Here is a 27,412-nt window from a genome sequence, read left to right as displayed (position 1 = left end):
CCTAAAAGCATCCTTAATAGGCAATAAAATCACTCAATTAATAGCCCAAAACCGGCCCCCACTATTCACATCCTCATCTTTCCCATTTTCCTTATTAAAATAGTCATTCATTTTATAACCATCCATTTATTCTTTTCATATTTAATTAGCCAATAAATTGGCTAATTAAACATGAAATTAAACCCCACAAAAACCTTATGGCCGGTTACCATTAGACAAAATTGGTCAAGGCCTAACTCTATAAATAGGTACCTATTCTCACCAAAAATCCATTCCAATTCTCTTACAAAAAATCACAAATACTCTAAACACTATTTTTCTCTAAAATTCTAACTTTGGCATCGGAGGTTCTTCGGCCAAGCCCCCCCCATTCATCGTGGGCGCGTGAGGCTTTTGGCCTTAACCAAAGGTGCTAGTTGTTTTGTAGGTACAAAATCGTCCAAGATCGAAGAGGAGAAAATTTGCATCCACACTAGTTTTTACTTTTAATCATGCTGGAGTTTTATTAAGGAACCAAGAAAAGGGTTCCGATACACCATACATAACAGATAATTTTACACGAAATCATTATGAAATGACAAGGAATTGCAGCTACAAATCGAAATGTCATCCCTCGCGTATAGCTCGCTCGCTATCTGCTGGTATATAGTCGACACTCGTTACACATTGAACGGAAGAGCTGGGATATTCACCATCTTAGCTTCGAAGGGAAGTACTGCACAACCAACATTGTTCAAGTTAAAAACACTAATTAATATTCCAGGAAAAAAAATGAAGAAAAGTGTGTTGAATCAAATGAAATCTGGTTGAACTTACCTTTTCAATGAGAGAAATATAGTATGGCTTCACCTTCTCAACGTCAACCCGTATCTTGCTCTTGCTGTAAAGGTCGTACTTGCTGCAACGGAAAAACGTAAAAGTATACGAAGTGAACTTAAGCATTTAGACTAAAGAAAAATTAGTAAGAGGTGAAGTATCATATAAACTTACTTGAATACACGGAGCCATTTCAGGTTTTCGACATCCTCTTCGTTCATTAAGTGCTTATACGCTCCCGCCTTATGTAAGGCTGCAATAATATCAAAAAGAAAACATCACAGTTAATTAGTCAGGAAAACAGATTTTTGTTTTAGTAAATTTGTAGTATTTTTCTGCTGCTTAACATACCATAGAATGAGTGGTATCTAATGATAAACAGAGCTGCTGAAGGCAGAGTTGATTTGTTCTCTGTGGCCACCTGAAGATGTCACACCAATTAGATTAAACTTAGTTAATTGTGTTTACAAAAAACGAGATTGTTTGATTAGAGGCTTAGAGTTAATATTTTGAAGTATATCTGAATACATGATGAAATATTTGAAGACATACCAAATACATGTAATCATCGTGCCCCCACGACATCATAACATTTTCGAGTCCACATCCCTCCGAGTAAACTCCATACTTAGTGTTGTAAGTAGGATTATAGTAGTCAGGATTTTCCGCAAAGTACTGCGGCAATAATGTGGATAAAAATTTTGATCAGCAAACAGATAATTGTCATCACGCGAAAAGCGGAAGCAAGTTTACGACAGAAGTACCTTGTGATGAACATTGGATTGATCAAAAGCACAGCCAACTGGGAATGTATCACCTGAAATACAGATCAGGATTAGTAATTAACTATCTTCAAGTATATAACAAATATGGTGCATGAACTTTGTCGCTTACCGACAACTGCCCATTGAGGAAGCTCCCCAAAGCTAGGAAGAAGAAGCACTTTTCCAAGGTCTAAAACACATAAATTAAGGATCAAATTAGCTATTTAATCATTATGCAGCATCCATTTTAATCAATTAATACATAATATTTAAAGATATTAATTAAATTACCATGGATGAGGCCAGTCAAGTGCAGCCAATCTTCATTAGGATAGTCCTTCCTAATGGCTTCAGCTGTTTGCAACAAGTGCTCGATTTGAGGCTCGTCCAAGTCGGGATCGCTCTCGTCGACAACCTCGTTGAGAAGTTCACAGCATTCCCAAATGCTCATCTCCACTCTGTTCAATTTGCTATACTCATTTCTCATTCTCTGCACCTGAATGGTACATTTTTGTAATATATTTGGTATTAGGATATAAAATGGTGTGAGAAATATGTAGTGATGTTAGGTAAAATTGCTTACAAAATCATAAGTCTGATTGATGTGATTGATCTGGTAGAAATTCTCCACACTTGGTTGTCTCTCTCCTTCTGCATCATAATCCCTGGCTTGCAATCATACAAAAATTATCAATAAAAAAGTTGATAATTCAATGGGTGGGGGGGGGGGGGGGGGGTTGTGAAAGTAACCAACTTCCAATAAAAAAAAATAAAAAAAAACTTTTGGTAGGCCCAAATCTAAGGGAAGGCCAAACAAAGAGGGCTTTGAGTATTTCAGCACGTGGCAAAATCAAAGGGATGACGTTTATTTTCAAGTGGATTGGTGTTGTACAATGGAAAACAAAAATTATAAATTAAACGATGCTACGATCTGTACAAATTGCTAAATGATAAAAATCTACGTCTTTTTCTATCTTTCGTGAAAATATAAACCTCAATTTATATGATAAGGTGTTCTTTTTATTTTTGTGTCTTCCCAATCGTAGGATATGTTTCCAAATTTCCCTGTTTTTCTTCTAAATTCTTTGTAAAAGGCACAGCCTAAAGGGATCATAATCCCAGATATTTTCTTCCCTTTGTCCCTATATGACGATTAATTAATTAACTGGTCATAAATTCATAATACAGTTTATTATAAATTGTCCTTCTAGCTGGTAAGAAGAACAACTTATAAATTTGTATCGTTCCAATTTATTCGGATGCTCCGGAAGGCAACTTATAACCGCAGCTGAGAGCCTGTCAAGGGTCCTATCCATGGTTCATATTGCAGATCACATCAGATATTTATAGATTCAATTCTGCAGGCTTAAAAGTAGTACAAAAATTATGGAAAGAATATAACCTAAATGTTTGTCCAAATGAATTGGCATGTGGCACCACAAATCCAGCATCTAAGACCAATTCCTTTTCATCATTTAACACCTTTCTCTCCCCTGCTTCAATTTCAACTTCAACTCCTATCACTAAAACACAGAAAAATAAAATGACAATAAAATAATATACACGATAAAGGGAAGAATAACTTGGAAGCTCATCAGATTTGCAGAATATTAGAATTAACTAAATACAGATACTCCTCTGTGTCTGTACGTATTCGACTTTCTTATCGATGAATATCGTTCTTTAAAAAAAAAAAAAAACTAAATACAGATATTAATGAAGTGGGAATTAAATAATTTACCAAACTCAGGCTGCTCAATGAGGATAGTCATCCTGAATCGAAACTGAAGCAGGAAATCCAAAGAAAGCAGATGAAAATATTGAACCCAAAAATCTGATAAGAAATTTGGGCAAAGAAATTGAAGTTTTGTGGCATATTTTAGGTCTTAGAAAGTGGTTAGTATTTATAGTTGGCCGGAGAAGTCCTTTCTTGGGAATTCGGAGGTCTCCTGTCCTTCCCTGAAATTCTACAAAAGTTTTGCATCCTTTCCGTTTTTTTTTTTTTTTTTCAGAAAACAGTGTTTCTGTCTGTCAGAGGATAAATATTATTTTAACTCTAAAGTAAAAGCAACAAACATAAACAACGGCTAAGAGATATTTTAAGTGTTTCAGATGCATCAGTTGAAAAGTGTAAATGTAAACTACTTGCGACGTGGTTTCATTCTAGTGCACTAGACGATTTAAAGAGACTCAATTTACCTTTTAAATGCGGTGCATACAATAGTGAATTGTGGAAAAACACACTAATACGTTCCCCTTCTAACTTCTGAGGTACAATTCAAGTACAACCCATTCAGACAGTCTCAATTAGCCGTTCCAACACCCATGCATACAAAATACATTAAAAAAAAAAAAACTCTTTAATATGTGTTACTTCCATGTATAATTTGAGTACAACTGGAATATATATATATATAGGAAATCTTTAAGGAAAGGGATCCCCATTTTTTTATAAAAATGGGGATTAGTTGTGGGGTCCACATTACATTGAACTTTAATGATCCGAACCGTCTATTTTTCAAGTTGCACCTCATAGATCATCCTTACAAAATATTAGTCAAATCGGAAATGTTTAAGACATCTAATTGGGTTCAAAGAAATGAACGAATACTTTGTTATATAAGAAACAATGAAATTTTATCTTGATAATTAAATAGGCAAATGGTTTCGGATTAAATTGAATTTTTGCAAGAATGATCTATGAATCGAGACTTATAAAATAGACGGTTCGGATCGTTGAAGTTCGATGTGAAGTGAGCCCCACACCTAATCCCCATTTTTTTCAAAAAATGGGGATCCCTTTGCATAAAGGGCCTATATATATATATATATATATATATATACTCTCAAATATGTGTTGGTGAGTCTGCTAGACTGTAGCCACGAACAGAATGAAATTTCTCATAGTTTTTCTAGACTCGAAAAAATGAATAATTGTGGTTTGTCATACATTATTTCATTATTTTTCCCTTTTAAGAGAGAAAAAAAATAATAATATCACATGTGTGTTTTGAGTACAACAAAACGAAAGAGGATCCCAAGGATCTTTTAATCGTGTCCGTTCATCATACATCACGTGCCAGAAATTATTGTAAATTTTTTTATGAGTTCTTTAGATATAGGCCCCTTGAGACTCCTATTTTTCAAACAAAAACCCACCAAATTTTAAACTTTCAAATAAAACCCAAATTTCAAATAGACTACCATGTCGACAAATATATAACCAACTATTACAACACGTTTACAATTTATGCCACAAAATCCTAATTTGGTCACTAAATGTTATTACTCATCCTGCTTTTGATGAGCAATTAAATCCATATGGATATTTTACCTTTCTTGTATCATAAATATTAGTAACATATATAAATTAATCTACCATATTAAAAAAAATAGACATATCTCGTACAAAAAAAAATTGTTTGCATCATGTAATTACCCTACATATAATTTAATTTACCTACTTATAAAATATTAAATTAATTTACTTACTTATAAAATATTATACTAATTTACCTGCATTTAAATTAATTTACCAACTTATAAATTAATTTATCTACTCATAAAATATTATACTAATTTACCTACATTTAAATTAATTTACCTACATTTAAATTAATTTATCTACTCATAAAATATTATACTAATTCACCTCCATTTAAATTAATTTACCTATTCCAAAAAATAAATAAATAGTGATATTGGATAATGTTTGAATGTTGTGGGTTTGTGATTGTAGGCAATTAAACAACTTGAAATCTAATGCACATAAATCATGTAGGTAAATTAGACCATTTTGGAAGTAAAAATTAGACCCTTTAAATTTTGGTTTGATAGAATAGGTAAATTAGACTATTTTGTAGGTAAAAATTGCGTGGAACATATAGCTTTTGATTTGTGCATTAGGGATTGAAGTATATATGCAATGCGGAAGCTGTTTTAGGTTAATTTATTGTTGTGTTGGTAGGTAAATTAACTTGTATATTTAATGCACAAAATCATGACATTAGTATTATTATTTTTCAACCGGCACCTTATAACAATTTGAAAATTAATACATTGAATATACAATGAATGACATAAAATATTTAGTAAAATAAATATAATTAATTAAATAGATAGAACGAGTAACTAATCCAAAAACTCAATCCAAGTATTAATAGGGGTAGTTTAGGCATTCAGAAAACATACAATTTGAAAAGTTAAACTTAATTAAAGAATTTGCTTAATTAAAGATGGGTTTTAGTTAAGGAAAATGGAAAAGGATTCTCTCTTGAGCATATGCTCAGGATCCTGCTGAGCAAGGCACGAGGACCGTAGATGAAAATTCAACGGTTACAATTATTATAACTTTAAAGGGATCCACCTTTTTATAGCCGTTGAATTTTCATCTAACGGTCCTTGTGTCCTGCTCAGCACGATCCTGAGCATATGCTTAGGAGAGAATCCTTCTCCAAGGAAAATATAGTTTCAAGGGTAATGTCAAATTTAAATAATTTTTATTTAAAATTAAATATATACAATATCTACGCAAACTGTATCATACAATATACAATAAACAAACACAACTATAAATCTCCTGAATCCTTAAAAGGAGAATCCGAAGCATATCCTCGTTCAACTCCTCCCTTGCAAAAGATGGTAAACACAAAAGGCTTGTGGGGAACCACCAGGGTGTCAAGAATGAGTCAGCCTTGCATTGGACATCAGTCATGTGTCGACGTACCACCAAATATAGTAGAAATCCTACGGCTGTCATTAGGCGGGTGGCTTTTCGTACTGACGTTTTAGATAGTGGCACGTCGTCGGCCGCAGAATCTCTGACGCAGACAGCACCATGTTGGTGGACGCGTGTCGTGCAACGTGTTTTATAATTAACACGTGTACGGGTGTCAGAGGATATGTGGACTGCTGTCAAAATTCTGGCATAACTAATGAAGGGGTGATTTAAGGACAGTTGAGTTTACAAAGTAATCTTTTACTACCTGGTGAAAATGCGTTGAATTTATATATAATGATGTAAGTTTGAACGTTGATAGTTAATTAAATATCTAATCTAATAAAAATTATTATTTAAAAAGAAAAAAAAAGAGGAATTCATTTTTACTGAGTTGTGACATCTGCACAATTTACTTCTACTAGGCTTTTGAGAGTAGGTGCAAATCTGATGAAACAGCTACCCTTCTTCCTATAATTTTTTCTGGAATTATATCTCCTTACTGGAGATCTCGAAAGTCAATTAATAGTGACTGTTCATAAGTTGGATTTTCACGCAAAAGGAGCTGTCTTGATGTTGAAAATATAAAAAATAAAAACAAATCGACTGTGATCATATGATTTTTTATCAACGATCGTTATAAATTGATCTTCTGAATTCCTAACGACGAGATCCAAAAAGGACCTAAGTCCAATTTTTTGGATATAGGATTATAAAAGTCTTTGACCACCAAAAAAAGAACATGTAAAAGTCACAACACTATTTTACTAAACCACGTCAAGTGTTTCAATAAAATTGTGGTAGAATTCTAAGTTATGTTTACTTTTGATTTTGAAGTCCATATACCAAGTTGATGCAAATATACAAAATAAAAATTAACACTAGGAGAATTAAACGTGATTCATGTGTGAAGCACAATGGCCGTACTTGTTCTATGTCACTTAATTTGTGTGGTTCACTTGTTAAATTTAAAAATTTATAACGTAAATGTGAAATTATGTGATAAAGAAAAATGAAGTTCCAAATATGAAGTTTTCGACTCTCTGCCTTGATCCGAAAGAAAACTATAAAAGTTAGACATATGATTCCGACCATATACAAATGGATCCGCCGTATAAAATTGCTAGTTTTCGTTTGGTGACAAAGGCTTTTCAACTTAAGATAATTTAAAGTTTGAGTCATGAGAAATTCCTTGGTTTTCATGGTCGGCACGCTAACCTTCACCTCACATTCTCAGCAAATATCTTATCTTCTGCATCACTTTTATTGGGCAAGTCACGTTTTATAGGACAAATCTATGGTACTTATCATATGTCCACATCAAGTATTGAGGGAAAAAATAAAAAGAAACAAACATTCACAGCTACTTTCAAGCCGACGGTTGAAACAAAAATTGATGTCACTTTCGACTTTTTAACACATAAATGATTTGAATTCAAGTGTAAGAAGTAAACAAATTATTTTAATTGAACAGACTTTACCTGTATGTGATTATTACCAGTAAAATTGACGATTAATTAAATGAGAGATGAGTTCAACATTTTTTTTTAATTTTTCATACACCTTATATATTGGACATAAGTTTGTGTTTATTATTTTCCTTACCAAAACAAAGTAATTGAGTATTATCTTTGTCGGTTGCAAGCAATATGGTTAACATATTTGTTTGTCCAAGTTCAGTGCTGTAATACATGATTTGCTAATCAAAGGTCAAAAGCAAGCGCACAAGTAAGCATATTACATGGTTCACAAATCTCTGATGATATATCAGTCTTATTTTTCTTGACCATATGGTGGCCACAGTTCAATTTTTCAGTCGTCTTGTCAGGTTGAGAGGTGACTCACAAAGAGTGAAATTTTTTATTTTTGTAAAATGGTAGTGGGAAGAGAGGGAAAGAGGTAAATTTTTATTTTGTAAAATTACGTTACTGCTTTCAATTTTTTTTATCTTTTTATCCTCTTTTGTTTGACAAATAAGATTTTATTAATATATACTTTAGAAGTTTAGATAAGATGATGCTCATTGAAATTAAAAATATTGTTGAATTAACAATTAAAAATATTCACCTAAACGACGTAAACGGGATCGTAAGCCTTGACCTAAGCACTTTGAAAACCTAGATCTACTGAGTTGATACTCCATTAATTAATGAAAGAAGGGATCTTGTATATGCTTATAAGTAATTATAATTTTATGATGAAACTTTAACTTTCTTCTAGTAGCACAAGAAGCTTCCTTTCCCATCAAAGGGTTTGTAGCTTCAGTGTACACTTAACAAGCTGCAGATTTGGCAACTCTACTCTAAAATTTTATTCTTCTTAGTACTGGTTTGGTATTGATGTGCTTTTATAAAAAGTGGGTATAAAAAAAAGATGAGCTCAAAAAGGTGTTTGGTAAACACTTAAAAACAACTTATTTTCACAGTTTTGGGTGAAGAAAAAGCTGAAAACGTGAAGCAGCAAAAATGAGCTTATTCTCATAGCACAGCAGAAGTAGTTTTTTTTCAAAGCACAGTAATACCAAACCAGCCCTTAGCTGGGCCTTGATCAATGGTAAATCCGTCTGAGGGCTTTGTGTTTCTCCAACTTGCTATGTTTCAGTGTCGTTATCATCTTTTATAGTCAGAGAGGAACATAGCCTTATGGAAATGGTGGCGGTAGCTGCATAAAATGAGTGATAATTATGAGGTATTTTTAGTCATGGCCGAAGCTAGAAAGTTAGTTTATCAGAGGCACAATTAAGTGGTGGCGAATGTAGGACTCTATTCTTGTTGCATCCTAATAGTGGTGCATGTACGTAGCGCCAAATGTTTTTCTTCTAGTACTTTCATGAACATTGTATGCTTAGAATACATCCCTGCCCTTTAGTGCTCATTTAATTGCGTCTTTAAGCCAATTTTGTTATAGTCAATAAAACAAAGAGTTAAATCATATATGCATAGGTCGGGAGCTCACCAATTTATACGACAATTGGGAGGAGAGAGGGTTAATAGCCTTTTAATTTTTCTTTAAGAAAAATGACTTACTTTAAACTTTTTCTTAAAATGATTGTCTATTATCTAAGAACATATAGATTTTTTCCTTGTTCTTCTTTGTCAGCTGTCGTAACTAACTTTTATACCTACCTCCCGATGGACTTAGATGAGAATCTAGTGATAGAGTTGCACAAAAAGATGTCGATGTTATTTGGCTTTTGTTGAATTTGTTTATTTCACTGAGAAAAATTGAAGAAGAGATATTTCAGGAGTAGTTTTGTCAAATATTTTTAACTTACATATTGTTTTTTGGGTTTTTATCACAAATGGTTACTGAAATTGACTCTCACCATCAAGATAGTCTCTGACATTGAAAATCAATCCATGTAGTCCCTGAAAATGGGTATCGCAAATCAATGTGGTCCTTCCGTCACAAATCTGTTAAAAATTCCGTTAAGTGCTGATGTGGCACATAAATGGCCCCACAAGATTTACGGATTTTTATCACAAATGGTCCCCGAAATTGACTCACACCATCAAGATGGTCCCTAAAATTGACCCACACCATCAAGATGGTCCCTGAAATTGAAAATCGATGAATGTAGTCCTTGAAAAATAGGTGTTGCAAATCAATATGATACTTTCGCCACAATTCTATAAAATTTTTGTTATGTGCTGATGTGGGTATAATAATTAATTAACAAAGTTGTTTAAATCCCTTCCATAAATTCTCAAAGGCACAAGGCTTAACCAAGGCCTAAGAGGGGGTTTGGAAATAGTTTTCAACCAATAATTTATCTCAAGGCAAACCTCGCCGTTCTTTGAGTCACCAGACCACTAGGGAAGCGCCGAACAAGCTCTCCAAGATTAAAATTGTGAGGATGTTGATTGCCTAAATGTTAACGGTGTTGTCCCAGAAGTCGTTGCCAATCAGCCAAGCCGTCACCAAAGGTGATCTTGATCCAGGTTCACTTCGGTGAAGGGTGTCAAAGTGTGTAAAGTTGGATGTATTGAGATTTTTTTTAGAGGATAGACAGCGAAGGAGGTAGAGGAATGTGGACTGGGATTGGAGGTGATTGTAGGACTGGATTTTTGGGTTCACAATTTTTTATTAACAATTAAATTATTAAACCTATTTGTAATATTTTTTAAATTTAATTAGGCTTGTGTGATCCATTTATGTGTCACATTAGCACATAAAAAATTTTTTGACAGAATTGTGACGGAAGGTCTACATTGATTTTGGACACTTATTTGCGGGACTACATTGATTGATTTTCAATTTCAGGTACCACTTTGATGTCACTTGTCAATTTCAGGGACAATTTTGATGTCACAGGTCAATTTCAAGGACTATTTGTGAGAAAATAGGACTTATGGGATCCATTTATGTGCCACATCAGCACTTAATGAAATTTTTAACAAAATTCATCTTGATTTGCGACACCTATTTTTAGGGACTACATTGATTGATTTTCAATTTCAGAAATCATCTTGATGATGAGAGTCAATTTTAAAGACCATTTGTGATAAAAACCCTTGCTTTTTTCCAGCTCAAAAAAATTGAGAGGGGGCATGCCCCCTGGCCCTTCATCGGATTCGACAGTGTTCCTAATAATACATTTGTGATGAGTTAGGGTCTGCTCATTAACATTTTGTAAAATAGTTTTTCATTCTATATGTACAAAAACAAGTGAAATGAGTTTGGCATTTTCAAATCATAGAAATGGGATTTCCCATTTCTCATTTTTGTTTTACAATATTAGTCGTCAAAAATCGTATAGTAAAACGTTACTGAACATACCCATAATAACTACAAGCTTCCCAGAACACACTCCACATTAGCTCCAGAACAATTTTGATTGTTTTGTACATTGTCATCCATCAATATCAATATTCATCCATAACCAGAAATGCAAAGCAATTAATTAACTTCAATATAGGAGCATGGGAAAATATTCGTTTCAGTTCTATCATAACTACCCATAATGAAAGGATCGAAGAATATGGTCTACTTGCTTTACTTCCTTAAATTCAACTGTCTCTACGATAACCTTTTCTTTGAAGGCTGCAACCTCATTGCCTTTCAATACACCATGGTTTTGCAACGCAATAGTCCTTGAACCAAGTCCGTGTGCTTATCTGAACCATTGCATTGGTTACTAACTTACTATGGCTTGGGCAAAAAGTCACCATACATCGTGAAAGGACACTTGGGTTTTATATAAACCCAAAACTGTTTTATCTAGTAATGTATGTAGTGCCTTAGAGAGTTTTTCGCACAACTTCCTCTATACCTTTCGTTGTTAATTCTTTGAGTCTTGTCTTGAGAGTACGAAATATATAAGGTCCATCAGAGTCTTAATATTGCGATGCTTTACTTTGGATTATATGTTGTATGTTAGACTACGTGTGAATGACAATGAGATAACAACTAGGTTTCTTGAATCACACGTAAACTCATTGTGCAAGTTGTGTGGTTGAAGGAATCTGAGATCCTTGATATAATAGGAGTTGTGGAGTTTAGTTATTGTGCAGTCAATTAATAGGAGTACTTGTTGGGTATTCACTGAGATATTAGAGTCACGATGGGACTTAAACTTGTTATAAGGATAGAGTTTATCTTCACTACTGATAATAGGCCGGTAAGTGTGGAACTCTGCGAGGACAAATTGGTGTATATATACATATTGAAGAAGTCCCTGCTTCCACACAATAAGACTCTCGAGAACTAAACCCTATTTACTAGTAGAGATCATCACTGTGTGCTGGAAGTAGAAGACTAATTCACTGGTTCATTCAATGGCAGCACCATCAGGTAAGTCGTTTTGCAGATTGCACGTAGAGTTGTGTGTTCGGGTTGTTCGTGGGTGTAATCCTATCACTACGTTGATTATGTTGTTAGCTTGTGTGTAATAATATATTCTAACATGTGGTATCAGAGCCATTCAACGTGGCTAGGGTTCTTCGCTCTCATTAAAGACTATGATAGAGTTTTGATAACTGCAAAATCAAACATAATCCTAGACAAAAATTATGCTTCCGCTGTATGTTGTTGCTTTATCAATTAGTGACTTACCTATCAATTAAAATATGATAATAGGCTACCTAGGTTTTCTCGAGTTGTGTTTGTTATATTTTGCAGGAAACCTATTTTCATTAGATGAGGACAACGTTGAAAAACCAACAAATGCAGAAGAACTTTTGGGTGCATAATATGCTTGTCAATAATGAACTGACAAACATAATATGAATTATAAACAAGGATTACAACATCTAATCTGCTCAAAAGTGTTTGGATTGTTGTTTTTGGCTTATTGATCAACTGATTGGATATGTGATTTATTTGTATTAAGTGAATAATAATTTGCTCAAAAGTGTTTAATTATTCAAGTCAAACGAGTAAATCAATGTATAATGAGTCATTAAACTGACAAGATTACACTCTTCATCTGCTCAAAAGTGTTGAAGTTGTGTAAATTGCCCTTGTGTTTAATTACTCAGTTATACAAACCTAATATAAATGGTTTTTGTCTAAAGATGATACCATGGTTATATGACTTTGGATGGGGAAATATTGAAACAATAGTTTTCCTTGTTTGATAAATTAGCTAGTGAATGATGCGAAATATATTAAGCACACAAATTAAACCCTCTTTTGACAAATGTAGTAAAGTATGTAAGTAGGGATCGTTCTAGACCGGGGATTAGGAGGGATTGCTAAACACTTGGAAACTGACTTAAAAACTCAAAAACAAAGTTTAAAACACTAAACTAGACTCAAAGAATGCAAAACTAAAGGTTCAAACACTTAAACAAACCTAAAACTCAAAACAGCAACCTAATGACTCAAAACTGCCTAAAAACCACTTCCTGGGCAGTTTTGAGAACCTAACAAGAACTTGGACGAATTTGGGTGAAAACTTGAATCAAAACACTTAGAAACACAAATCAAAACACCTTCTAACTAATCTAAGACTTCAAAATAAAGGGGGATTTGTTTTGGACGAAAATTGAAAACAAAACAGAAACTTTAAACTAAACAGATTGTAGAACGTTTTTGGATAAAAAGGATGGATAAAAGGCTAGTTAGGAGGTTCTTCTCCACACATGTCACACTTGCAAACAAAACGATTTTCAGTTGTTCTTCCAATAAATTATAAATACTCAACGCCCCAAATTAACCGTGAATTGCACTAATTAACCCTCAGTTTTTCCACAAGTTATTAAGTTGGATGATTGCATGCGACAACCCGAAACATTCCCTACAAGTTCCCTACATGAATTGCATAATAGAGATACAAGCAAGAATCATTAAGTTCTATGAAAAACATAAGCATTGACGAAGCATTCGTTACTATGAATTGCATGAAACTTATGCTAAGAATTCATTCAACGCGATCGTTTTCAAGCGACCTTCACTACTTGTGATTATAAGATTGTAACTATTAGGTGAAACTCCCTCATAATCTAGCATCATATTCATGCATGAAAACTAAGCGTGCACTCTCAATCAACATACACAAATAAGTTATCAATCAAATAGATGAACGAATTGAATCCACAACTTATGAAATAACAACTGAATGTAATCAAATCATATTGCAAGCATGTACATGGTTTCGAATTACCCCCCAACTAAGGGGGTTTAGTTCCTCATACTCACAACACAAAGTTTATTGAATTGAAACATCGAAGACATAAGAAAGATTACACCTAAAACGCCCAAGAATTCCACTTTGAATTTCTGCATGTCAAGCTCCTCTTCTTCTTCTCCTTGCTGCGGCAGAGATGGTTAAAGGGATTTTTGGTTGTGGTTTTGGTTTAGGAATGGAGTTAGGATGATATGGTGGTGCGGCAAGGGGTATGGATGGTGTATGGAGGTGTATAATGGTGGCTGGAGTAAAGGATGGTTGCGGCAAGGAGGGATTAAGGTGATGGTGGCTGCGGCAAGGTGGGGAAAAGGGTTGGATGATTTTCTGATTTTTGGAGAGGGAGGATCCCTGCGGCATGGTGGTAAAACACATATATATAGGCAGCCAAACCCTAAAGAAATCAGGTTAGGCAAATAGGCTAGGGTTTGGGTGCGGCAAGGGGTTGGAAATCCACCAGAAAATAGGGTTTCTAGAACATTAGGTGCGGCATGGGCTTAGGGTAGATAGATTAGGGTTTAACTTGGCAGAAATTAAATGATTAGGCCCTAGGGTGTGGCTGATTAAGTGGGCTAGGATTAGGGTTTAGGTGCGGCATAGGCTTAGGGTCCACAAGGAGTTTAGGGTTTATGTCATCTAAAAGCCCAAAGCCAAGAATAGAAACTCACGAAAATGGAAACCTCAAAGAATAGAAACTTCCAACTTTAGAAACTTTGGTTGCCAATTCCGACTTCTTTGTTCTTCACTTCCATTTCTTCATTTCTTAAGCTCCTTTGACTTTCAAACTCGTCCATTCCTTGTGCTCCATTAGCATACACTCCATTCCAGCTCAATTTTGCTCTAAAATGCTCCATTTCGCACCTCTTTGCATACTTTGCCCTTAGAACCTGAAAACACATAAAACTAGCTTAAAAGACTACTTTACTAAGTAAAAACACTATAAATGCACAAGAACAAGCTAAACTAAGGTGCATAAATATGCTCCTATCAGTGAATAATATTGTTTTTGTGATCTTCTTCAGCACCTCACATGACGTCTCTCAACTTCAACAATATAGAGACCTTGACTGGCTCCAACTTCAAGAAATGGAAGGAGGATGTCGAGATTGTGCTCGGTCTCATGGATCTTGATCTGGCACTGAGGGAAGAAAAACCTAAAGCCATCACTGCCGAGAGTAATGTAGATGAAAAAGTGAAGCTTGAAAAATGGGAGAGGGCAAATCGAATGTCTAAGGGGGAATTCCTAAGACTGACAATGCAAGGGAATTCTTGGCTGCAGTAGGAAAGAAGTTTAAGGAGTCAGAAAAGGCAGAAACTGGGACTTTTCTTACATAACTCACATCAATGAAGTACGATGGTGTGGCAAGTGTCAGAGAGCACATATTGAAGATGGTTGATCTTGCCCAGAAACTCAAGGATCTTGAGGTACCTATGACCGACCAATTCTTAGTCCACATGGCTTTAAATTCTTTACCTCCTAAATATGGGCAGCTCAAAGTCTCATACAACACTCAAAAGGATAAATGGGGTATCGATGAACTGATTTCGATGTGTGTTCAAGAAGAGGATCGGCTCAAAAAGGACAAGGTTGTGGATGTGAATCTTGTGCAAGCTGAAAAACGCAAAAGAGACTCCACTTTTGGTTCAACCATACCTGCTGGTAAGAAGAAGAAGAAAGAAAACTTTTCTTCATTTAAAAGTACTAACCCCTTTAAAGGATCTCACAAAATTAAGTATGTTAATGTCGAGATTGAGAAAGAAAAAGAATGTTATTTTTGCAAAGAGACAGGTCACTTAAGAAAGAATTGCAGTGGATTCAAAAATTGGCTTGTTACTAAAGGTAAAATCATAAATGTCTTTGTATGTGTTGAGTCAAATTTAGTTTTTATTCCCCCTCAAAGTTGGTGGTTTGACACTGGGTGCTCCATTCATATAACTAATTCCTTGCAAGGATTCACAAAAACAAGGGAGATAAACAATGAAGTCTACAATGTCTATGTAGGAAATGGGAACAAAGTTGTTGTTGAATCCACAGGAAGAGTCGAATTAGTCCTTTCATCTGGTTTTGTTTTAGAATTGAGTCCAGTACTTTATGCACTTTCCATGAGAAGGAATTTGATTTCTGCATCTAAGCTAGTTAAGTCAAGCTTTACCTTTGTTGGTGATGATCACTGTGTGAAGTTTTACCATTCGAATAATATTAATGAAATGCTTGGAAAAGCTTATCTTGAAATCGATATGTGGCAATTAGACTGTTCATATACAAATGAATGCTTTAATGTTCAAGCTGTTGGTTCAAAATCATGGTCCACTTCTGAAAAATCCTCCATGCTTTGGCATAAAAGGTTGGGACATATATCTAAAGAAAGAATCCTCACCTTGACAAAACAAAATTTGTTGCCACAACTTGATTTTAGTGATTTCAAAGAATGTGTCGATTGTTTCAAAGGAAAACTCACCAACACTAGAAAATTAGGTTCAAACCGTAGTCAATCCCTGCTAGAAATCATACATACTGACATATGTGGACCTTTTCCAAACAAAACCATTTGTGGAAAATCTTATTTCATATCCTTTATTGATGATTTTTCACGTTATGCATATGTTTATCTCATCTCGGAAGAGTCTGAAGCTTTGGAGTGTTTTAAATCTTTTCATTTAGAGGTCGAAAAACAACTTGAAAAACAAATTAAAATTGTGAGATCCGATAGAGGTGGTGAGTATTTTGGCAGGTACACTGAGGTTAGACAACACAAGGGGCCTTTTGCAACATATCTTGAACAAAATGGCATCGTAGCACAATATACCACTCCAGGGACTCCCCAACAGAATGGGGTGGCAGAAAGAAGAAATCGTACTCTCAAGGATATGATAAGGTCTATGTTTGCACACTCACATCTTCCTATTTTTCTTTGGGGAGAGGCGTTAAAAACAGCAACGTACATCTTGAACCGAGTGCCAAGCAAGTCCGTCAACTTGGTGCCATTTGAAACATGGACTGGAAGAAAACCGAGTTTCAACCACTTCCATGTTTGGGGATGTAAAGCCGAGGTAAGATTCTACAATCCAATGGAGAAGAAGCTTGATCCAAGAACTACAAGTTGTAGGTTCATTGGATAATTTGAAAGATCAAAAGGGTTTAAGTTTTATTGCCCTAACAGTCATTGCAGAATTATGGAAACACACAATGCTAAATTTCTCGAGCATTTGGATGGGGATGATGATAACTCTTCACGTTCAATATCATTTGATTTTGAAGAACTGCCACAAGAAGGTGAGTTGCTTGAGCAGCAAGCAATCGCCGTGAGCATTCCTTTTGAGCCACAAGCATTTACTTCACCTGATAGTCTTCCTGAGCAACAAGTAGAAGGAACGATGAATGAAAACCAAACTCTCCATGATGAAGAGCAAGGTCCCAACATTGCAGAAATGGAACATGATAATATTAATGATCACATCGAGGGTATAGATGCTGCACTGATTCAGGCACCAGTCAGAAAGTCACAGCGAGTTCGCAAGGCTGTGACGTTACCAAATTTCGTGTATCTTAATGAGGTAGAATATAATGTAGGGGATGATGATGATCCTACATCCTATTATCAAGCAATCTCGAGTACAAGATCAAAGTTATGGAATGAAGCCATGCATGAAGAATTACAGTCTATGGAAAAGAATAGAGTGTGGACCTTAGTACCAAAACAGATGGAGGTTCACAAACTCGTGGGTTGCAAGTGGGTCTTTAAAATAAATAGAGACTCAGAGGGTAATATTGACAAACATAAAGCAAGGTTAGTGGCAAAAGGCTTTACACAGAGAGAAGGAGTTGATTACAACGAGACATTTTCTCTTGTCTCAACCAAAGACTCCATGAGAATAATACTAGATCTCACAACTCATTTTGATTTAGAGCTTCATCAGATGGACGTTAAAACAACTTTTCTTAATGGGGATCTTGAAGAAGACATATACATGAGCCAACCACCATGGTTTGTTGAAAGGGGGAAAGAATTAATGGTTTGTAAGCTGAACAAATTGATTTATGGGATGAAATAGGCTTCGAGGCAATGGAACAAAAAGTTTGATAGTGTGATGGAGAAGTTAGGTTTTCAAGAGAATAAACTGGATGAGTGTGTATACTTTAAAGTTTATGGTACCAAGGTAATATTCTTGGTATTGTATGTAGACGACATATTAATGGCGGGCTCAGGTATGTTTTTGTTACAGTCGACTAAGGGCATGTTAGCTCAGAACTTCGATATGAAAGACTTGGGAGAGGCTCGATTCGTTTTGGGGATAGAAATCATTCGGGATCGTGCCAAGAGATCCCTTGGTCTTTCACAAAGACAATATATTGATAGGGTGACTAAAAGATTTAACATGGATAAATGTTCAAACGGAGAGCTACCTATTGGAAAATGAGACAAGTTTACTTGCGAGCAGTGCCCTAAGAATGATCTGGAGAAAGAAGGAATGAAAGACAAGCCGTATGCGTCGCTAGTAGGGAGCTTGATGTATGCACATGTATGTATAAGACCGGATTTAGTCTTTGCGGTAAGTGTATTGGGCAGGTTTCAATCAAATCCTGGTGCATCTCATTGGGTTGCAGCTAAAAAGGTCTTGAGGTATCTTAAAAGAACTAGGGATTTTATGTTAACATACAGTCATGTGGACAAACTTGAGTTGGTGGCATTGCAGGATGTATAGATGATAGGAGGTCAACTAATGGTTACATCTTCCTGCTAGTTAATGGAGCAATTTCGTGGAAGAGTTTAAAGCAAAAGAGTATTGCATCTTCCACGATGGAGGCTGAATTCATGGGGTGTTATGCAACAATTCAACAAGCCATTTGGCTTAAAAATTTGATGAAGGGACTGATGATTATTGACAATATTGAAAGGCCACTCAAACTTTATTGTGATAATAAAGTTGCAGTCTTCTTTTCGAAGAACAATAAAAGGTCTTATGCGAGCAGGTTAATGGATATAAAGTTTCTGAAAGTGAGATGAAGTGAAGAAGGGGACTATTGATATTGAGTATATCAACACAAGTTTGATGGTTGCTGATCCAATGACAAAGGCCTTACCAGTAGGAATCTTCAAGAGGCATGTTTTTAACATGGGAGTAAGAGAGTCCTTTGATTCAGTTAATGAGTGGGAGTAAGCACTCTAAAGACTGTGTTGAACTTGTTTTTATTTAGTTGTTTCTTTTGATGTCATCAGCTAGTTGCAATGCAATGCAATAAAATATTATTATTGTTTTGATAATTTATGCATTTTATCATTTCAAACAGTTTTGGTACTGAAAGTAATTTCAGTTTGTTTTGAGGAACCAGCGTTTTTGTTTGTTGGTTCTCAACATCGTGATTCTAGTAGTAACTTAGTGTTTCATGATAAATGTGTATGTAATTATAGAATATCAAGTACATGTTATTCGTACTTGGGCTTTCTATGGTTCTTCATTTTTCTTGGAATGACAAGTTACTAACTAGAGTGGTTGCAAGCTTTTGTAAACTCAATGATCATCATGATTCTTATTGTATTGAGGAATATCATTGACATTCAAGTGGGAGAATGTTAGACTACGTGTGAATGACAATGAGATAACAACCAGGTTTCTTGAATCACACGTAAACTCATTGTGCGAGTTGTGTGGTTGAAGGAATATGAGATCCTTGATATAATTGGAGTTGTGGAGTTTAGTTATTGTGCAGTCAATTAACAGGAGTACTTGTAGGGTATTCACTGAGATATTAGAGTCACGATGAAACTTAAACTTGTTATAAGCATAGAGTTTATCTTCACTACTGATAATAGGCCGGTAAGTGTGGAACTTTGAGAGGACAAATTGGTGTATATATACATATTGAAGAAGTCCCTGCTTTCACACAATAAGACTCTCGAGAACTAAACCCTATTTACTAGTAGAGATCATCACTGTGTGCTGGAAGTAGAAGACCGATTCACTGGTTCATTCAATGGCAGCACCATCAAGTAAGTCGTTTTGCAGATTGCATGTAGAGTTGTGTGTTGGGGTTGTTCGTGGATGTAATCATATCGCTACGTTGATTATGTTGTTGGCTTGTGTGTAATAATATATTCTAACATTGTATCCTTAGTGACACCTACCGATAATTCTATCTTTAGGACATTGCATTCTTGCAAGCCTCAATTTCTAAATTTGTCAAATTTTCTACAACTTTACTCGATACTTTTGATGTTGTTCTATATAATAACATAATTTCCCTGTTATGATAATTGAAATTGATTGATATAACGTGTACTATTATTTTGAGTCTATTATAACGAACATCTGAAGTACTGTTCTTCCTCTTCTTCCGTTTATATATCATATAATAGTCACTAATATATATGTTCTGAAATTGCTCTAACAAATAGAATTTTCATTAAATTTTTATGGAATGTAAAAAATCAACATATAACTGAAATTACTGTAAAAAACCAATTTTGTTTTTCTAACATAAGAAGCTGCTAAAGCCAACACAAACTACTTGAAGGCTTGGCCTTCTAATCGCCATGCAATTCAAATAGTTCAAGTACACAAAGTGTAAATACTGATTTGACATATAGTAATTAAGTATCAACTTTAACGAAGCATGGTCCAATGGAAGTACTAGGCTCATTCTCCAAAGCTAGCCATTGCAGTTCAAAAATGGCTTCCTCTACTTCATCAAGTTTTGTCAATAACCAGTTGCAAAATAAATCTTCACAACTCAGCTTTGCCTGTCTTTCTTGCCGCAAAAGTTTTTAATCTTGACAGACTTTAAGAAATGCCGCCAACATCTAACGCGCATATCTACAGAACACTGAGGATTTTCTTCCTTACAGAATAACTCCTCGTACACATACTGCAATATTGCACGAAAGACATCAAAGACAGAAATATGTATACATGCATAGTGCATCAATTAGTATAACTCAACTAAATTCTCCGAAGTATAGATAGTCTTATCGCAAATATTACCTTTGCAAAAAAATTTACTGGTCGATTCTGCCGCCTTTGTGGTAATACAGAAAGGGTGATTGGATGACAATTCCAAAGAAGGCTATCAATAACAGAAGTATCATAATTAAGTGACGGACTATGTCTTAATGAAAAATTTTGGATATCTGTAGGCATAGGAATTGTTTCTTCTCTCAATTCATCCAGAAAAAATTTGATCTGTGTTTGGGTTAATACTTGAACATTGAACTTAGATGAAGGAAAGCCCAAGGGTGCCAACTAAAAGGGGACTTGCCCGAAGACCAGCATCAAGCCCAGCATCAAGCCCAAATACAAATTGAAGCCTTCTTAGCCAAATACAAGCCACGTGCTTACTATTGAAGTGACAACTGATGAAGACTAACCTACTACCAGCCAAAAAACACTTTCTAGTGGCATTCCAAGTAAAAAGCTGATGACTCACTACCCTTCAAGTGCTTTCGAGCAAGAACAAAGTTACTGCAGTCGGGCTAAGGACAAGGACACTCAACCAATCAAACAAACAAACATACAAACTATGCTCTCAAGCCAAATTTGCATTCAAAAGCTGAAATCAACCCAGATTCAGTCATTTTTAGCGACAAGCTATCTCTTGTCCAAATTTCCTTAGAAAGCCTATCTTTCTCTAGATTAAAAGCTTTGCTATCTCCCTTAGTGGTGTAGTATTGATTCCCTTTGTAAACTTGTTTACCATCTATCTTTTTTAGCAGATAAAGCCTTGTTAATTCAAAGAGAAGTAACTGCAAGAGGTTCAACCTTGACAGACAAGGTAAAATCTTACCCGACGCTCTTTGTTTGTTTTCTAAATTTGTAGATCTATTACTTAATGCATTCTCCAATATGTATTCAAGGTATGGGTGGGTAAATCGCTAAAATGGTCCCTGAGAATTGCATAACTCATCACTTTGGTCCCTGAGATTCCAAATCGATAAAAGTGGTCCTTGAGATTGTCCACCATCCATCATTTTGGTCATTCCGTTAAAAACTCCGTTAAGTGTCCTAGAGCTCTTGGCGAGAAGTTTGGGCAATTTTCAAAACTTCGTAACTCAATCGTTTCTTAACTAATTTTGACCCATAATAAATCAAAATGAAGATAGGACAATGTAGAATAATATTATACCTATTTCGAAGCCCAATGGTTGCTGGAGATTGCTGGAAAATAGCCTCAAAGTTGACTGGTCCGAGTGAAAACTTGAAAACTCGCCAGAAACTGGGTAAACTTTAAACATTCATAACTTCTTCAATACTCAACGAAATCAAGTGATTCAACAACAAAAATCATACTTCTCGATGAGACAAAGAGAATGGTATCTTTTTAGATGGCTAACTAGCAGTGTTTTGGCTGAAAAATGGCTCGAAAGTGGCTGTCTTGGTCTCAAGTTAGCCACTTTTGAGCCATTGTCCGGGAAAATCTGAAGGAAAATTTTGTGAAAACATGTTCATTTGAATAACATCATATAGCATGCAATTAACAATTAAAGGCGGAATCATGCTTGCATGCACTTAAAAACAAAACATTACCCATGAAATTCAAAGCCTAGTAGATTGGTGAACCAAGACTCAACTCAAATCAAAGTGAGTTGAGAAATTATACCTTTGTAGATTCCTCTTTGCATAAGCAAAGGCTAATCACCCAAAGAGAGGGGCTTCATTCCTTGCTTCTTAGATACATGGATTTGGATGGAAGAATAGGTTTCTCCAAGTTCCCAAAGTAGAGAACCTCTAAGTCTCCACACCAAGGTTAGATTTAAGTAGAAATGAGTGACCTAGAGGAAGCAAGATTGCTAGCTAAATTCCTCTAGGATGGCCGGCCTCTTTAGAGAGAAAGGAGAGCTTTGTTTTCTCATCCTTTCCCAAAAAGAAACCCTAAATGAATTTTGGCAATAAAGTCATATTTATACCTTAATTCATTGGAGTGGCAAACTTGTAAATAAGTTCAAAACCCACTCCATCTCTAAATGGCCGGCCATAGGGATTCATTGGGCTATTTGGGCCTTTGTGAATCATTATTCATTAAGTTGTCATACAACTTAAGTCAATGGACTTGACGTTCGAAGCCCATTGGGCCTTAAGGTCCAAAACTATCCTAAGATCTTTAACGAACTTATTCGTTTGATTAATTAACATATTAATTAATCCTTGCCATAAATAATTAAACCATTTAATTATTCTTACTCATCTCGATGTTTCTTCAATCTCTACCTTACTTGGTGTACGATCCATTAGGTTTCTTTTAGCGAGGCAGTGGGCGATTAAAACTCTTTCAAATCGATTGTGAATTGAAACTTACTTTCAATTCTCCCTTTAGTGTTTATACATGTTTAGGGCTTCCACAAACCATGAGTGACACCTAGCAGCATATCATGGTTACCTAAGCTAATCAGAAGAGGTGGAGAACCTATTCAGTTTAGGATTACAATGCAATACGGTCTTTCTCTAATACAATACTCTTGACCACATTGTTTGGTTTGATAGTTTATTCATGTCTACTATCCAATGTGATTCATTTACTTATATGATTACCTTGAATGTGATTTGGAACGCCTTCCTAAATCTCATTCATACTTTGGCCAAAGATTCTTAATCATATCATAGAGTATTCTCCCCCAAACGGTTTGAAGGTTAGAGATCCCTTGTTGCGCATTCACTTGCCTCCATGGCTAAGTGGCTTAACATCGACGATGCCGTGGACACCCTCCTGATGGAGTGACTTTGACATAATCAAAGATCAAGGACTTAACCACAAGACAACTATGATGCCTCAGGTCAAAGGACTACTTTGCATTATCCCAACCATGAGTTCTCATGTGACATGAGTATGAGAACTCCTCGTTGATCGTGTTCAGTGGACTCATTCATTATTGAGCACCTACATGCTTGTCTTGATGTCACACACACCAATGACTCGAGACTAGTCACTCTCCCTAAGAGAAGACACAACACGTACTGATCTTAACGGACTGGCAATGCCCAATTGGCAATCCTATGATCAGGAACGTTTAGGATGTATCTACGAAAGAATGGTCTTATGAATCTAACTTCTTTAGATCGCATTCTCCCAATCACATATTCCTTGGACTTATCGTTTAAGCGTATAACATTTATATGAGACGGCTCAAACAATAATATTTGCCCTTGATATTAAACTAGATTAGTTTAACATGTGAAATGTCCGTAAAGTATCATCATATGATTGGTTTTAGGGCACATTTCCAACAAAATCATGGTGAGTTATCCATCTAAATACGTACCATTCTCTTCATCTCGTCAAGAAGTATGATTTTTGTTTTTGAATCACTTGATTTCGTTAAGTATTGAAAAGGTTATAAACGTTTAAAGTTTACCCAGTTTCTGGCGAGTTTTCAAGTTTTCACTAGGACCAGCCAACTTTGAGGCTATGTTCCGGCCCTCTTCGGCAACCATTGGGCTTCGAAATAGTTATAATATTATTCTACACTTTCCTATCTTGATTTTGATATATTATGGGTCAAATTTGGTTAAGCAACGATTGAGTTACGAAGCTTTGAAAATTGCCCAAACTTCTGGCCAAGAGCTCCAAGACACTTAACGGAGATTTTAACGGAAGGATCAAAATGATGGATGGTGGACAATCTCAGGGACCACTTTTATCGATTTGGAATCTCAGGGACCAAAATGATGAGTTATGCAAATCTCAGGGACCATTTTGGCGATTTACCCTTCAAGTTATTTTCACCTGCTTTCCTACTTTAAGAGTCTTATTTGCATTTGGATCTGGCTAGTTTAATGAATATGTTATCATTGAAAGCAATCTAGGATCAAACAAATGACTTAAAGGGATTTGGACTCCCTTCATTCAAACATACAAGACTATGAACTAAAAGTCCTTGTTTACAAGGCAAGAAAAAGAACTTAATGTAGACTTAACGCATCTACAACAATCCTTTGATAACAAGAAGTCTGGGTAACTTGGGGTGCAAGTAATCGACTAAACACACTCTTGTTCTACATCTGCTATACTAAGATAGCAGTGGCATGCCTAGCACTCAATTAGTTTTGATTGTAAGCCTCAAGGCCTACACATAAGGCCCCACACAAAGGCACCTTTTAGAATTGACTTTGTCCTCTTCTTGTAGAACATCAACAAGCACGAGCCCGACTACTCATCCAAATTGCCAATCCCTTGGGGAGTTGTGCTAAGGTCCTAGGATCATTCCCTAGAGAAATCTTTGCCTAAACATAGTTTTGGCACGTCGGTGGGACCTTAGTTAATCTTGTATGCCAAGAAGAAGAAGGACGGAGAAAACCTTCAGGTGGAACATAAAATACGTGCCACCCTAGTGTCTACCAAGATCGAGCATGACAAATCATCCAGAAGATTTTCCTTCCTTGCAAAGACCAGTTATTCTAGAAGCCCGACTTCATCTGAGAAGTTAAGAAGGAAAGTGACCAATGAAGATTTGCAAGCCACCATGGTACAAGTGTTGAAAAGTATGGAAAAGATCACTCTGGAAACCAGAGGAGAAGTAAGCAGACTTTGTTCCTTAACAGAGAGTCTGCAAAGAAGATTAGATCTGGAGTACTCTAATCCAAAAAATGGTTATGCCAGGGAAGTGATGAGGCAAGAGAACCCTGAGAAAGAACCAGTTATCCCCCTATTTCCTGTGCTTGAGGAAATGAGGGATAAAGGGAAAATATAAGGAAGGATCTACAGCTAGTCACCCAATGTTGGAGAAGATCTTGGAAATAGAATTGCTCAATCCCTTATTATTTCCACTAGATAGTAGGGGTAGAGCGAAAAGAAAGAACGAAGTATGGGATGCCTTAGGTAATCGGAGAATCTAGTGGAAAAGGTGAGCCTACCAAGGTAGACAACCATTCTCCTTATAGGCCCCTACCATTGGTCAGTAAGGAAGGGGATGCCAAGTAGAGACAGCTTGACCCAAGAAAGGAAACCTTCTCGGGCAATGATCACAGCCCAAAATAGGAAACCTCACATCCCCCATACAATAATACAGCCAACCAGCAGCTCAGAGATGAGTTAGGTGAGTTAAGAAGGATGGTGGCCCAGAATGCTCAACCTTAAGCTCGTCCGCTGTTCAGGATCACTTACTAGAAGCCATACCCCGAGCATATCGATGAGCAGAATCTGTTTCCACTCAACTTCAAGATGCCCACGTTCCCCACTTTTAATGGAGAAAATGGCAGTGTGTCCTGTAGAGATCACATTTTTAAGTTCTCCAACCATTGCTGGCATTCAAGGACAATCTTAATTATAAGTTAAGATTGTTTGGGAACTCGTTGGTGGGTCTAGCATCTCAGTGGTACTCTTTTTTGCCTCCTAATTCTATTGCTAACTGGGGGCAAATAGATGGCTTTCCATGAACAATTCTATAAAATGGAGCCCGAGATGTTTATCAATGACTTAGTGGAGGTGAAGCAATATGAACATGAGTCTACAGAGGACTTCATGATGAGGTTCAGAAGGACAAGAATGAGGTGACAATTCCCTATCAATCATGCCCAACTCATATCCATTGCTCATAAAGCTTTAAGGCTACCTTTGAGGAAAACGTTTTATGATGTACAATTTAATGAGTTGCAAGAGTTGGTAATTGCTGCAACAAGTATGAAGACCTATTACTTGAAGAACAACAAGTGAAACATTCATCCAAGGCTCTTTATTTTTACAAAAATAAAGCTGCAATTCACCAACTGGATTTTGAAGGAGTTAAGCCAGAACAAAATGATGGCCATGGAAGAGAAGGGATGGACATATGTGAGGCAGAGATGACTACCCCCTTTAAACTTTTAATAGTGAAAGGTTTAGTCCAACCAGTCAAGGATCAGAAAGTGGTAATGAATTATGGTGGATTTGTCCATATGAAACCCCCTAAATTCCAGAGTTATTCTTTTGATCTAACCAAGGCCTCAGAGATCTATGAAGAGTTGGTGCGGGCAAGAATGATTGTGCCCGATAGCACCAAAAAGATGTTTAAGTCAGAAGAGATAAGGGGAAAGAAGTATTGCAAGCTGCACTACACTACACTTTTAACCACTCTATAGCCAACTGTGTCAAATTCAGGGATTTGATACAAGACCTCATAGTCAAGGGAAAGTTGTTGTTGGAAAAACCCTAGGCCAATATGATGATTGACATAGATCCTTTCCCAGAAGCCCTAATTAACATGATCAACTTGGCTTGGGCTGAGAAAGGAAAAGGAAAAGCCACGTGGGAAGCAAAGGCTGAAAGGCGACCAAATGATAGGGCTACTGAATGAACTATCAAGTTGCCCGAGAAACCCAAAACAGCCATAATTAAAGGGTTGGTGTTATGTAGAAAATGTCAGTGTGAATGTGAGTTGGAAGTCCCAGCTTCAGGAGTTATTATTAATCAAGAGTTGATTAGGAAGAAGGAGAAAGAAGAGCAAAAGGACCACAAAAGTATCATGCGGGCAGCTGAGAAAGAGACCTCCAGAGATGTTTTCCAAAGGTTAGGAGAAGATTCTC

General features: G+C 36.0%; 1 protein-coding gene across 2 annotated transcripts; it reads right to left on the bottom strand.

Moving 5' to 3' along the window:
* Positions 1 to 476: 476 nt before the first annotated feature.
* Positions 477 to 3,896, bottom strand: LOC103439059 (inositol oxygenase 1-like). 2 transcript variants are annotated; one of them, XM_029097648.2, is made up of 11 exons: positions 3,322 to 3,896; positions 2,983 to 3,103; positions 2,164 to 2,245; positions 1,872 to 2,076; positions 1,711 to 1,770; positions 1,581 to 1,633; positions 1,369 to 1,491; positions 1,168 to 1,237; positions 991 to 1,069; positions 817 to 898; positions 477 to 715 (listed from the first exon to the last, which is right to left on the bottom strand). In XM_029097648.2, the coding sequence occupies exons 1-11, from the start codon at positions 3,350 to 3,352 to the stop codon at positions 689 to 691; spliced, it is 933 nt and encodes a 310-aa protein (XP_028953481.1). In that variant the 5' UTR covers positions 3,353 to 3,896; the 3' UTR covers positions 477 to 688. The 2 variants fall into 2 exon arrangements, with proteins under 2 accessions (XP_028953481.1, XP_028953482.1); XM_029097649.2 differs by having other exon boundaries at positions 2,983 to 3,097; positions 3,322 to 3,465.
* Between the last annotated feature and the right edge of the window lie 23,516 nt (positions 3,897 to 27,412).

Source organism: Malus domestica, chromosome 17, assembly GCF_042453785.1.
Source record: "Malus domestica chromosome 17, GDT2T_hap1".
NCBI lineage: Eukaryota > Viridiplantae > Streptophyta > Magnoliopsida > Rosales > Rosaceae > Malus > Malus domestica.
The sequence above is the reverse complement of the archived record's forward strand: the minus strand, read 5'-3'. Positions and strand labels throughout refer to the sequence as shown.

Excerpts from the sequence above, each read along its gene's own strand:
- LOC103439059 (XM_029097648.2), bottom strand. The coding sequence starts at position 3,352 with ATGACTATCCTCATTGAGCAGCCTGAGTTTG. Across the intron at positions 3,104-3,321 it reads CATTGAGCAGCCTGAGTTTG|TGATAGGAGTTGAAGTTGAA; the intron begins GTAAATTATTTA and ends TCTGTGTTTTAG. Across the intron at positions 1,492-1,580 it reads AATCCAATGTTCATCACAAG|TACTTTGCGGAAAATCCTGA; the intron begins GTACTTCTGTCG and ends TTATTGCCGCAG.